Source organism: Rhea americana, unplaced genomic scaffold (assembly GCF_003343005.1).
Source record: "Rhea americana isolate MKP2758 unplaced genomic scaffold, rheAme1 scaffold_120, whole genome shotgun sequence".
Classification (NCBI taxonomy): Eukaryota; Metazoa; Chordata; class Aves; order Rheiformes; family Rheidae; genus Rhea; species Rhea americana.
The window spans coordinates 1,017,530-1,031,486 of record NW_028185262.1 but is presented as its reverse complement, the minus strand read 5'-3'; the positions used below and the strand labels follow the sequence as shown (position 1 = coordinate 1,031,486).

At 41.5% G+C, this 13,957-nt stretch overlaps 1 protein-coding gene across 1 annotated transcript in view; it reads right to left on the bottom strand.

The window, feature by feature from the left end:
* Positions 1 to 3,326: 3,326 nt before the first annotated feature.
* UROC1 (urocanate hydratase 1) overlaps positions 3,327 to 13,957 on the bottom strand; it is a 37,168-nt gene continuing 26,537 nt past the window's right edge. The window contains exons 17-19 of the mRNA XM_085323762.1: positions 12,144 to 12,225; positions 6,145 to 6,244; positions 3,327 to 4,034 (exon numbers count right to left, since the gene is read on the bottom strand). Of these exons, the coding sequence (XP_085179888.1) occupies positions 3,894 to 4,034; positions 6,145 to 6,244; positions 12,144 to 12,225 (323 nt within the window). The 3' untranslated portion in view covers positions 3,327 to 3,893. The remainder of the gene's footprint in view (positions 4,035 to 6,144; positions 6,245 to 12,143; positions 12,226 to 13,957) is intronic.

Here is a 13,957-nt window from a genome sequence, read left to right as displayed (position 1 = left end):
GGGCGCCGCGCGGCGAGCGGGGAAACCCGGAGCGCGGCCGACAGCGGAGCGGAGCGCGAGCGGGCCGGGAGGCGGGAGGCGAAACGCGGAGCGCGGAAGCGTGGACGGGGCGGAGCGGGGCGCGGGCAGCGGCCTCCCCCCGGCCGCGGACGGCCGCCGTGCAGCCCTGAGCGCCTTCTCTTCCCTATCTCCCGGTCTCAAGTAGCTAGCGCAAAGTGGCACAGCTAGCATTCTTCTGGCATTTAGAGGTTATTCCAATATATTTGCATTTACGGGCTATTCCAGTGTGTTTGTATTCCTGTTAATGTCAAGGGATAAGCTACGCCAGAGCAAAGCACTTCTATCAGCCTCCAACCACACTGGGAGAGTTATAACTTCTAACGATTTTGGTAAAAACATTCCCCTACACCTTCAATGGAAATGTAAAAATTGTGCATTAACCGTTAATAAGACATTACATCGAGCGACGCGGCTTCCCCATTGCTGTTCAAAGCACAGGCTGTGCCGCTCCGTCTCCGCAGCCCCCGTCGCGGTGCGCTTTTTCAGTGCACGGGAGAAGGGTCTTAAAGACATTGCAAATTGCTGTGCACAGGGGAATGCACTGCAAAGGAAGGGGGGGGAAGGACAGAAACGCAAACACAAGAGGCGATACAGGATAGGAAAGAGGCTGTCGAACAACATAGTGGTGCTGAAGGTTGTTGAACACAGGTAAGAACTATAAATTCAGCTAATGCATTAAAAAATTAATTCTTGTGCAAGACTCTTTGTGAGTCAATATTGAGCCGCCTTATGGCTCTTCTCTTCCTGTTACTTGATCAAATAAATGCTCATGGCCAGAGATGGCACGAGCCCCCCGGTGCCTCCAGGAGCRGCGAGATGCACCCAGCAGATGGTGCCGTGCTCCTGCCGCCGKGCGAGGGCTTTCTCCTCTCCCCGGAGCGATACTGTGTCGGGTCTCGAAGAGCGAGGATGGGAAGCTGCTGGSCAGGCACACTCGGCTCTGGGGGAGCTAGTTCCCCTTGCAATAGGGCTGCAGGTGCGCACGCAGCCACGCTGTGCGCCTTTTGCAGCCTTCCACCCAAAGGAGAAGTCCCAGCCGAAGGCGCTGGCTGCCTCAGCTCAGCCTCCCCGAGATGCCCCGCTTACCCCACTGCTGACTGCCCCTGCATCTGGGCAGTGCCTGCTCCTCACTGCTCTGGGCCATCCAGACCTCACTGCAGAGGTCTTTGCAGTGCCCTTCAGCAGCCTTTCTTCACATTCCCAGGAAAAGAAAGGTTTGGCACAGTGTTGGTTAGTATATCAGGTGCATCTTTGATTGAGGAATGTCACACCTGAAGGAGGGAAGAAAAATATCTAGCCACAAATCCCTTGCATGTGCCATAGGCTGGAGAGATTTGACAGTATCCTCAGAGCAGCTGGCAGCTCTCCGAGAGCAAAAACGATGCCTTTAAAAAAAGTTGCCTTGAAAACCACCTAGTTACAGCGACAGGCAGACAAATGTCCTCTATTAATGATCCTTCCTCATTCGGGTTTGTTGTTCTCTTGCTTCTGCCTGCAGCCAGGTACAAGCTTCTCAGGACAAGCACCTCCATACTACAAGGAAAGCATCAAGATATCAGGGCTCCTTGGAAGGACAGCTGAGCCTCTGGCAAGCCTGAGACCTYGCTACAGAAATTCACTACCTCAATGTCTGTTGTGTGGACCTGCTGTGGTGGCTGCAGACATACGCTTTGGAGAAGACTTCTCTGCCTTTTTTTGTGTGTTTGTCTGGGAGCGAGGTCTTCCTCCTAGAAATGACATGAGCATCACCTGCTGCGTATTCCGAGGAGTGGGAAATAGGTTCCTGTTCCCCTGTGCTCTCCCAAAGGCAGYGTAAGCCTCAGTCAGTTCACATCAGTTAAGTCCTTTCAGATATGCTGTCAAAGGACCACAAAGTAGGTTTAAATGTATACACATAATTAAAAATACTTCATAATACAAATAAGCTGCAGTGAGTATTCATAAATATGATAAACTGCTTGTCAATTCACTGCCTTTTTACAACTCACGTTACTTACTCATATTAAGTAAACAGACATACACTTTATAATACAATCTTCAACTAGCAGCTCTTGCACAGAGCTAGTTTTTGAGTTCTGAGTCTCCCTACAAGTAGTCTGGGCTTACAAATAAAAGCCCAGGGACGTGAGTGGCATTAAACAGGGGTGTACGTGCAAAGTTAAGTCATCTGGTCAGTAAAACCACAGGATGAAAACAGGTTTCCTTTTGTCTGCGATACAAAGGCGAGCATGCTGGCAGGTACCCAGTACTAAATAACGCAAAAGTAGGTGAAGAATCCATAACAAAATATTTCTTCAACATTTTGTCTTTAGTGGAATTTAAATTCAGAATTAAGATAAATCTATGGAGCAGACCTACATTCTTTAGTACAAAGAGATCGTGCGTGTTCCTTATGACAAAACTGTACCCCAGTGCTTTTGGATTATGAAGACTAAAGTGGTTTTATAGGATACAGCTACCAAGTAATAACTTTGGGCCCAATCCAGTGTAGTTATTAATAACAGGTAATATATAACATATGTTAAAGCAAAAGCTGTCAAATCTGGCTGACAACTACTCACATCTCAATCGTACAACTTGGCAATATGGGTGTTTTTCCCACAATATAAAGCAGTTCCAATCAACTGCAGATTGTACTTCACAGAAGGTTCGGTTGCAAGCAGATGCCACTCGCAATGTTCAGCTGGAGACATGCACAGCACGTGAACAGAGTAAAAAGCTGATGTTTTTGAATCACAAATCCCTATTTTATTGAATCCCTGTCTTATTTCAGAAAAAAATCTAGATGATCATTTTGTTATTGTGCCTTACCTATTGCACTACTCACCTCCAAATGTGTGAGTAGCCTATTTTTTTTTCTCTTGTGGAAAAACTAGAGGCCAGCACTAAGGATCTAGACCTTCTCAGAGGTTTCCACGTACTTAGGAGATGCTCCACTTTGCTGGCTCAGAGCGATAAGCTTGCTCTGCTGTAGAAGCTTGCTCCACTTGAGCAAAGTGGATACAGTATCAGGTTCAGCAGAATGGCACCATCTCATCTTGAACTGATGTGGAATTTCACTCCTACTAATTTACTGTGAGTTGTTCCACATTTTCCCGGCCTTGACGTAAGGCATTTGGAAATGGTTTAGTAGTTAGYACCCTCAGGCTTTTTCACTTACTTTATCTGGCAATGCATTCTGGTCCTGCTTGTGGTGAAAATCTCAGGCAATCATTTTCCAGGCAAAAACACAYACAGGCTAGCTGCGCTAACCATATACTGTTTATTTGTCCCTTTGTATTGAAAACACCAAATCGCTTTCATGGCAGTATAAAAAAGCTTCAGTCTAGTACATGTGACATCAGTACACCCTCCATCATCTGAAGAATAATTCCATAAGTCTTTTCACACACACCCTGTCTGAGTATTGGATTTMATGGCTATGTGCTGTTAGCAGCAGACTCCAAATTAGAATGGAGAGTTCCAATTTCCAGTTCTACAACTGATCRGCCAAGATCCAAGTCTCCTTAATTTCTGAATTGTCAAAAATAAGTGGATTTTTTTTATAAAGCTGAATTATCAGGAACCAACTTCCAGTTCCTTTCTTTACAATGAATAGTATCTTACTGCAAATATCATTCCAAATATGTTCCTGACATCAGTGGACCTGTCACATACATAGATTCAGGTTTGACCCCTTATGAGTTAAAGGAAGGGCTGGGGGGGGGGGAGAAGAAACTCCCCTAGAAGAGACATGTGCAAGAGTTTTATCACTTAGCCAGAAAGCAAAGAAGGGTATCAAGGAAGCAACTTCAGAGTGCATCTGCAAGGACAACATTGCATTTGGAATATCATTAACATTGCAAGGCTTGCTCCAAGATGCTCTCATCTGCCACCTTGTGCGGGAGAGTCACCTTCAATGTGMCATTCTCTTTCATTGCTTGGCAGATTGTCTCATAAGCGTAGTCATTACCTGACCAGCAGCGTCTGGCAACCTGTCAGAYCAGAAAATCAATGGGTATAAAGATTGTACATTTTCCTTGCCACATCCCATCTTACCCAATGTTTGTGCARACACASRCACACAATTTCATTGTAATAAACCATCCAATCCCTTGCCAGTTCCAAGTTTCCARACTGATGTAGGAAATAATTTTTGTAATACTTACCTCTTCTCTCAAAGTATTTTTATGAGTAGTTGTTGGATGGACTTGGTACATTTTCATACTGTAACGTAATTTGGGCTAATAAGACTGGTAGAGCCAGATACCTTATAAACAGGTAAGCCACAAAGCTCCCTCCCTAAACAAGCTTATTCTCCATCCAAGCACTGTAAAACTAGCTGTTGTTTTAGATAACACTACAGTTTAAGCAATCAATGCTTTTGTAGTAGGATAGATATTAACAGGAAAAATGTAAAGGTCATTCAATGCATTTTCAAACTATAAATTATGGAGCCAAACTCTCTGACAGTACCTATGGGTCAAACTCCATGGATGCCAAGGGAACTGCTGGTGCCCTCTTCCAATGGCAAAGCTCTGCACATTGGTCTGTATACAGGCAAAACTCCCTAAATGAATAAAAATGTAAATATTTGGCACAAAGGAAGTAAGTACTTCCCTGTATTCCATAGCATTACAAATCTCATTTTATTACAAATTACAAATCAGTGCCTGGAATATTCAGCAAGACTCAAAAGTATCCAAGCAAGAAAATACTTAGGTTCCAATTTAGCAAAATATTTAAGCATATGATTAACCTACGGCTAATAATAAGTTGCCAAGATCACATCAATAAGAGCTGGAAACGGCCTTTTAAGTTAAAAAGTCAATTTCCCTGCCACTCACCTATGACTATTCCTAGAACGTATTTTCTAGGATGCACTCCAGGCTCCTTCCAGTCTGGTATATAAAATGAGCAACATCCTCAGATTGTCCTTTTTAAATATGTGCATGGAGGAGCGGGGCTTTTACTTGCAATAAACTAGAGCAGCAAAAGATTTACTGAGTTTTTAATAGGCAGTCTCTGATGCCCAGTGCTTGTTAAGGGCTTGCCTTCGTGGCTCAGATTTACAAGTCACGCCCTTGATAGTTTATTAATATGTTATTTCAGCTCTAGGACAGCGAATACTTGCAAATTGTTCTTCTCCTCCCCCTGCCCCTTTCCTTTTTTTTTTTTTTTTATCCCTCCCCAGAGAGTTGGGCCCTTCATGAAAAAAAAAAAAAGTTCAGATCTAAGACATGAAGAAATTTTCATTCTTCTGAGAACAACAGATCATGTCAGCATCTTCAAGGAGTTCCTTTAACATATCAAGCCCTTGTGAGGTTAAGTTATGCACAATCATTTTTTTTCTTTTAATTGGACTGTATATCATCACACCTTACTGGATGTGCTCTCTGTCAGTACTGAATAAAGACATCTTGACACAAGAATACTGACTTCATCTGGCTGAGCTGAACAACCATTTCTGCTCATTAAGAGATGGAATCGCAGTCTTAAAAAAACCAAGGTCCATCTAAACCCTAATAGAAGACAAAAACCCTCTCAAATATTAGCAAGGGCTGCACAAGCTGGCACTTAAACGACAAGCACTTCAAGAAATCTAGATCAAAGTTTGGGATACACACGACTGAAGTTCATAGAGTTCTCAATACTATGGAGGCAAATAAAAAGCATAACAAAGGTCTAATTTAAAATAATCTGATATGTGGAAATGATTGGACTCCAGTATGTTATAAAGTCAAAGAGGGTGCTCTGAACATTTTACAGTAAATTCCTGACCCAAGAATTTCTCAGCTTCTTTTATGACTCAGAGCTCATTGAAGTTGGTTGAAAACAACCCATCGATTTCAGTGGGATCAGGCTCATTCATAAGCAGCCCATTTTAGGAGTGGACAGAATRAGTCATTTGGCCCATCGGGACTAATCCTGGGATAAAAAGGGCAAGATCCCACACTCTTGCCTGGATAGTCATACTCCCATACAGTTAAAATGAGTAGGAGCAAAGGAATCTGAGTACCTGAACAAAGCTAGACCGAAGTGAAGGCACATTTTAAGACAGGAGGATGGTATTTATAATCGACATATATTATGAGATTTGCTTACTCCATTGGAAACATCCCAGCTGAGCATCATCTTAGCTCGTTCTTCAGCCTCTGTGGACCCATCCAAAACAAGGCCAAAGCCCCCATTGATCACTTCACCCCTGAAAAGTAAAATTATTAAAAAAAAGATAAATAAATAAACCAAAAGAACCCAAGTCAATCTCACAAAATTTGCAAAAGTGAATTTGTTCGGTTGCACTGCAGAAAGAAGGATGAGAACATAGAAATGATGCTGAATAAAAGACATTATCAATGACCTTTTATACCTTAAAAAATTAGGAGTGCAAAGGCCTAGTTTGGAATAGGGCTGGAAACCTATGCTGTCTTCCCTGTAACGCCCAGCTAGCAACCAGTGCCTGCTCCAAGTGCTTGCTCTGCACCTCCTGAGGACCACACTCTGTACGGGCTTTAGAAACAACAAGCAGGAAAACGTTAGGTAACTCTTCAGTCATCAGAAGCAATAACTCAGGGATTTTTGAAGATCAGACTGTTCATTTTTGCCACCCCAGGGCCTGCTATATAGGCAGAACGATGAGAGGACTACATACTTACTGAAACAGATGGATCTGTTTATATTCTCTCAGGACAAATAGGAGAGTGTTTTATTAGAGAAATGTTAACAACCACTTAACAAACATCTGCCTCAATCATTTCAAAATCAGCCATTTGTTTTGTATGAGACAGATATTTAAAGACATCAGAGCCAACTTCTCGAGAAGCAGACTTATTAGCAGGAGAAGAACAGAACTACGCAACAAACTAGCAGATATACTTGGGAGTAATATCAGTCTGGTTTTAAAAAGACAGGGAAAACATGCAGAGCAAACGGTCTTGTCTAGCTTCCRAATCTGGCCTGCTCAAGTTCCTGTTTTGATGCATGTGGCGAATAGTAGTGAGAATGGTTGGAAAATTATCTGTTGCTGTAAATCTGTAAGAGAGTTCTGGCATTATTTCTCAGCATCAGTAATATTTGAGAGAAAGGGGGCATATCCTACTTAAAAACACACATGGTACAGGAGAATACTAATGGAGGTTTCTAGAAGCAGGATTTGTCCTGTGTTTTATAGCTAACAGAAGTTCACAGCATTTACACAGAGTAACATTAGACATATCCAAGAATCAGGTTGAAGTTAGGTGTCTCCCAATCCAGTACAGAACTATTTCTTACTGTATTTTTTCCAGCAGCAACCTGAGCTTCCCCAAAAACAGGGTCTTTGCTCTCTTTTCTTAGAAGGCTACATCAGAGCCTGACAGACCTCAGATCTACTTCCTGAAATCAGAACTCAYGTTTTTCCTATTTTTAGTGTTATATTGTTACTTACATGATGTTCACTTCCTTTCACTAGTTATATGCACGAGCAATGKGATACGTAGGGGCTTATTAAGGAACTTATTGAGAACTCCAGATCTCACATCATGTTACTATTCTCTGAACTCCTTACCATTATTAGAGCTGGCTGAAATAGCTAAATACYTTTTCTGTTGAAATACAATTTTCGTGGAGCTGACAGTTCTCCTAGCAGAATGACAGCCGAGGAATCAGTTTCTTATGGTGAGTAGAGGAATTTGAAACAGAGTCATGTTTTCAATTGAGATGTTTGAACACTGTGATTGCTGATATTTCAAAATGAGATGTTTCTTCTGGATTGAYACTATCAACACTTTTCAGCCTGAAATTTAATTTCAAGGAACTTTTTATTTTGTGAAATATTTCATTAATTCTGCTCTTAGTCTCACATTGAGATGAAAGCAAACATCCACACTTTTGAATTTCTTTCAAATACTATTTTTAAACACCTCTTGTTATCATCRTCATCTTAGAAAGAAATGGCCAACCTGACTAGAACAGTACAAATGTCATTGTATGAAGACCACAGCCAGTTACCTCATTACACTCTGCTGCTTTTGTGTAGCTAGACCAAATTAGCAGTAGTCTTAAAAACCCACACAGCAAAGCTCACTTTGTGTCCACATCTAACAGGCCAGCCCATGTTGCAGCTGTAAAGGATTTTTTTCTACAGAGAAAAAGCTYATCCCATGTTGTTCTTTACACTGACAGTACTCTAAGCTGTATGTGCAAATCAGTTTAATTACAGCAATTTGGCTGCAGGTTGTAGCTAAGGAGCTGAGGATTCCTCTTACCAAGTGGAACGAGTCTCATTTCACACCAGCMGAATGGATCAGAATGCAACCTGGGCCTCGGAGCAAAGTGTTACTTGCACAAGTTCAATTGACAGTTACATTCATTTCCCCATGACCAAATCCAGCAGCAATGTAATAGTAATGTGGATAGATAATTTTGATTGCCAGTAAATGCCAAAGTGGTACAAGTCACTATCTAGAGTAACATTAATTCCTGAAGTGGGCAAATGGGCATCCACAAGGGCAGTACCAGCTTATTCTGTTCCGTATCTAGCTTGATTTTGTTGCTTGAGGTTAACTGAAAGCTTGTGCTGAAATTTCAGATTGTTTCCAGATACATAAACACAGAGTATCAAAATCAATGTGTAAATGAGATCACAGTAAAATCACACCTCAACTCAGCCTATTGACAACATTGGACAATAAGAAAAATCAGACCTCTGGACTGGTGCTTTCTAAAGATATTCTACACTGGCAAATGATGTTCATTCAGTGGCAAAAATCCCCTCTGTGCACAGTATCCCAAAGAGCATCCTTTGAAGCTTAGGCACGAACAGTGAGCGTCTGATCTTACTTGCACTCCATAAATTTAGAGTCTCTCCATCAATTTCCATGGAGTTACTCCAGTGTGAATCAGAAGCACTCATCAGAATCTGTCCTACTGTCTAAATATCACTCATAAATTAAACACCAATGTTTGTTAGCATGGATTTTCTAGCAAAACTTCTCACTTTTAAAGGGGTGCTCTCTGCCTTCATTAGTATTGGGTCATATTTTCAGGTAATTAAAAAAACATGTGGCATTTTGACCTAAGCTACCTCCTGTAATTTCCAGATGTCTCCTTTTAAGGTGATCAAAGAAAACAAGGCCTCTCTCACAATCAAGATGTCACACTGTCAACAGTGTAGTTCAATTCTTAAATTACTTCTGCCTTTTTGTTACTACAGGTTACTCAGACTYTGTGCTAATATATATTCTCCTGCAAATAAACAGGCTGCAAGAAGAGAATGGCATTCATTTGCTGTAATTATGGTCAAGAATATGTTAATCTTAAATCTCTCAAGCAGCACATGTGATGCAGATTCCAGCTAAATAAACATTAATCCTGTTTTTTGTGTTTGCCCCACAAGGCTCCAGCACATAAAATCAAAGCATGTAAAAGGCATTTTTCTAGCCTCTTCAGGAAGATATGCCAGATCTGTCAACAGTTTCAGGCAAGCCCAACCTCTGCAGGGAAGACAGGTAGATGAACACAGTGCAGTTGCCATTTCTGAACTCCCTGAACAGAGATGTTCCAATAACAATTTGATTTCTTCCTAATCATGTGCATATTGGTTTATAAATATACGTCAGCTTCCATATGCACTTTCACACCTCCATATCAGCTGTCCACAAGATGAGATGTTTTTTATGCMCATGGAGATTTCTTTGTGGCAAAATCAACTGAATTTTTACCTCTCCAGAGGCAAAGAAAAACCTGAAAGCATCTTACTCTTCCAGGCAAAGAAAGCAATTTGTAGTGGTAGGGGGGTTGRTTTTGTTTCTTTTCCCACCATTAAATTATTCCTCTCTTCCTCCTTAGAAGGCAAAGGAGGATAGTSCTGTAACTTGCTGGGGTGGTGCCATGATTAGTTAAGCCGAGCAGAACCACCTGTCACGCCACGGCTTTCGGGAGCTCTCCAGACTGTGGCACCTAATGACACGACATTGTTACCACGTCCGAGTCTCAGCATGATGGCTTATTAAGGCTCGTACAGAGACAGGCCTAATTTTCAGGCTCCACATTCTTCACTGAAGCACAATAATTTAATCACAGAGGGCTAAGACTACTCCCAAGAACAAGGTGAGCAGATACTGTTACATAACGACAAGCCACTAAGCAGCCATAGGAACTGGTAGGAGACGGGAGGGGGAAAATATATATATATATATATATATATATATATATCCTTGCTTTTCTATGGATATGTTGATTTCAGTGAATAACCACATGCTGTTTTTCCTATTTATTATGTAAGTGACAGTACCTCTGCTCTGCCTTCAGAGATAGCTTCTTTTCAGTGATGTAACTCCACTTAAAGAACCAATTAAAACAGTAAAACCGGAATTGCAGTCTGGCCACTGCCAGTTTTCCAGAAATAGAGGTAGTCTCACCATTCGGCCAACCTCTCTTTAGATTGCTCAGAGGGCTAAAAATGTGCAGAASGGACTGGCCTTGAAAAAGGCCAGAGAGAGATAAGGAATATTATAATTTGTATGGTTTGAATTTTGAATAAACATCATCAACACACAGAACAAATAACTTCTGGTATAAGCAATTACAATAATATCCATAATATTGTCCATTATAACAATATCCATTATAATAACAATAAGCAATTATAATAACAATATCCATTGTAATTAAACAATTATAAAAATACTCCAAATACTTTGAACAATACATAGTGCACAGTGATTGTGTTTGCTTGTATTTCATGACCAGATTTCTTTAAAGGTTAAACTCAGCAAAAGCTATTCAAATAGATCTAGTCTGCTGCAATCTCTAGATACTGAGGCAACCAGAATAGGTAGGTATGCCAGTATGTATTTTTCACCTGGGACTCTGGAAGTTATGAATGAAATCCTCGCCTTGATGGTTATCACTGAAATCTATAGAGCTAGATTTTCACTGCATGTGATTAACCCCTCAGAGACCTTTCTCATTCCATGATCCAATTTTGCTCTCACATACCTTCTATTCAACAGCTACTTCACTGAAATAAAAGTTATATAGACTGCACAGGAGGGAATTCTCCATCTGATTTGAAGGAATATTTTTCTATCTCTAGCTCATCAGRATAAGAAATTATCAAAAATCCTTGAGTATCTCTGCGGATAACATCTGTAATAAGTTCTTTAAATCTGGCTTGCTCTTGTTAGCATATTCTGGAGAAGCTGGATGGAACAGCTAAGTGAGAGGGATCACTATAGTATTTAATAGAGGCACTATAGTATTTAGTAGAAGGGTGTCTCCCTTTTCACCAGCTACACCACAAAATAAAGACATGACTGTAAATGGGAGATGCTTTGCTAGACTCTGCCAGAATGAGCAAACCAGGCGACTGACCCCACAGTACCGCCACTCTTTCCCCTAAACCTCTGCCAATCCAGAGTCTCTTTATTGCCATATGAGGAGATGAACTTCCTTCTCCATATATGATATTTCTCTCATTCTGCTTCTTAGCTTGGGTATTTCTCTCAGTTCTGTGTCTTAGGTGAAGGAGGAGCTGTTTAATCAAGTCTTTACTTGGCTGTGGTCTTTTATTCTACCAGGCATGAGCAAGTGGAGAGAAGGGAGAGTGGGGGGGGGGGTTGCTGGCACCTGAGCTGTTTTGTATCAATAACCCCTCATTGCACTTTAGCACATGGGCATTTATATTGGGGTCCTAAGGTCAAAGATTTAAATGCAGCTTAAGGGGAAACCTAAACATAATCCATCCGCTAACACTCTAGCTGTGCATGTGTGAAGACAACTTTGGAAATGGGATCTGTTCAAAAAGACCACAGCAGACTGTCCTTATTTGGACAATTAAGTTCTCCAAACTGTGCCATGGCCAATGTCCAAAACACTTTTTCTTGACATATGGACATTAATTAAAAAAGCCTCATACAACACCACACTTCACCTTATAATGCATCCTTTCAGCCCTTGTCTCCAAGCGCATCCTCCCTATGATCACAGCATTGTACTACTCCAGTAATATATACCACATCTTCTCTACAGTCCCCTCCCTGTCTCTCTTCCCCACAAACATACACAGCAGTGATAACTGGATTGAGAGTCCATCTTCAGAAACATAAGTCGGTTCTCCTTACCAGCCAACACCACCACCATTGTGCAAGGCGACCCAGGTAGCTCCTCTGAATGCGTCTCCTACAAAGTTTTGTACTGCCATGTCTAGGAGGAAAGGAGACATGTTACAACAGCCCTGGTACACTCTGTTTGGTTTTGGTTGAGCTGCTCTTTCCTTCTGCTGGCAACTTCATTGTGAGTGTGTGGAGGCACTGATGGAAGCAGAGTTTACTCACGACTTCTCTCACAGATACATATAGTGAACACACCTCATGCTTGGGAGAAACAGTAAGAGATTATTTCCCTCTATCCCCAACAGGGGAAGCAAAAACCAATTTCCACTGTGGTTTGAGAGGACTCTGATGCCTTCTAAATTTCTGATCAAGTTCAAGCAGTTGAAGAATCTACTATTCCTCAGCTGGCTGATACCTCCTGAGGGTGGCAAGAAATACAGTCCACTCACTGGAACGCCTGGACACATCCATGTGTAAGCTTACAACATGAGGAGACATTTTTTGAAAACCTACATATCTTGCAGCTCTCAGGAGAGCCTGAACTGAAGTGGTCTCAGATCGAACCACTGAGTGAGTTCAGCTGGGGCGGGGGGGAGAGAAAAACTAAAGCTCGTGAGCTGTATTTTGGGAACAAACCTGGGTTGGAAGTGGTATGGCCCTAATTCTCTGGACATGAGGGAATTTTACCCCCCTATGACCCTGTAACTGCAGAAGTCAGACAAGATGTTTGTTTTATTATTATTTTTTTTTAATGGAGAAAAGTAATTTAGGGGACTAATGTCAAATGCACAGTTTCCACTGAAATGTTCATTAGAATTTCATATATGTCATGCAGCTGAAGGCACCAACCTTTGCCACCTCTGTATGCGTGCTAAAGGACATTCTCAGAGGTGGAAAGAGAGGCACACAGGAGAGAATAATGGGGTGAAACCCATAGAAAATGTGCTGAACTTTTTATTTCAGGAGTTATAGATCATTTGTTGTGGTTTTAACAGTAAAAATAAGCCCCATAGCCCCATTTGCAGACCCACAATTGTTACTTGTCTGATGGAAAAATGAATTTACTCAAGCATTAATCGATGTTAAATGCTGTCAAAAGCCCCATTATGGCTTCTTTTATGTGGCATTATGTCACTTTAATAACCCAATTATCATAATTACAGTGCTGTCATGAAGGAAGGGGAACAGGAGAGATTAAAAACCTCATATTCTAAAAAAAGTACAGATTTTTTCCTCAGTCACTAGCACGCWAAGAATCAAGGCCAGACGAGGAGTGTGGCAAGTAAACTAAGTGTGCAATAATGTCCTGTTCTTTGGCTTCAAGAAAGGTCACTAATGGAACAAATGTCTGTGTTGAAATACACTTTGCAGGGCAGCAATGACCCATGCTTGGCCAGGGACTGGGCTGAGATACTTATTGTGACAAGAAGTGAGACAGGGAAACATTCTGAAAAAATCCAATATGTCAGAGGAACCAATTTCAATTGAAYCAGCTTAAATGCTGTGGTGCTAAAATGACAGGAAAGGAAGGAAAGATGAAGATCTAAGATGGCCTTGTACTTTCTCAGAAGCTCATCTGATATAACATGTTAGGCCTGATTTCCAAGACGACTGAAACCAGCAGTCAGCAGGCTTTGGATAAGGGCAAATAATTCATGTAACTCAGAARATATAAACAAGAACAGGTACTGTGATAAGCAACGGGATTTAGCAAGCCTTGCCCTCTCCTGTGAACACTGTCTGAGATTTACTCATGTGGTTAAGTCACCCGGTGGAGACACTGATCTGGATCACTTCCTTATGCAGCTTCACCATTTTCATAC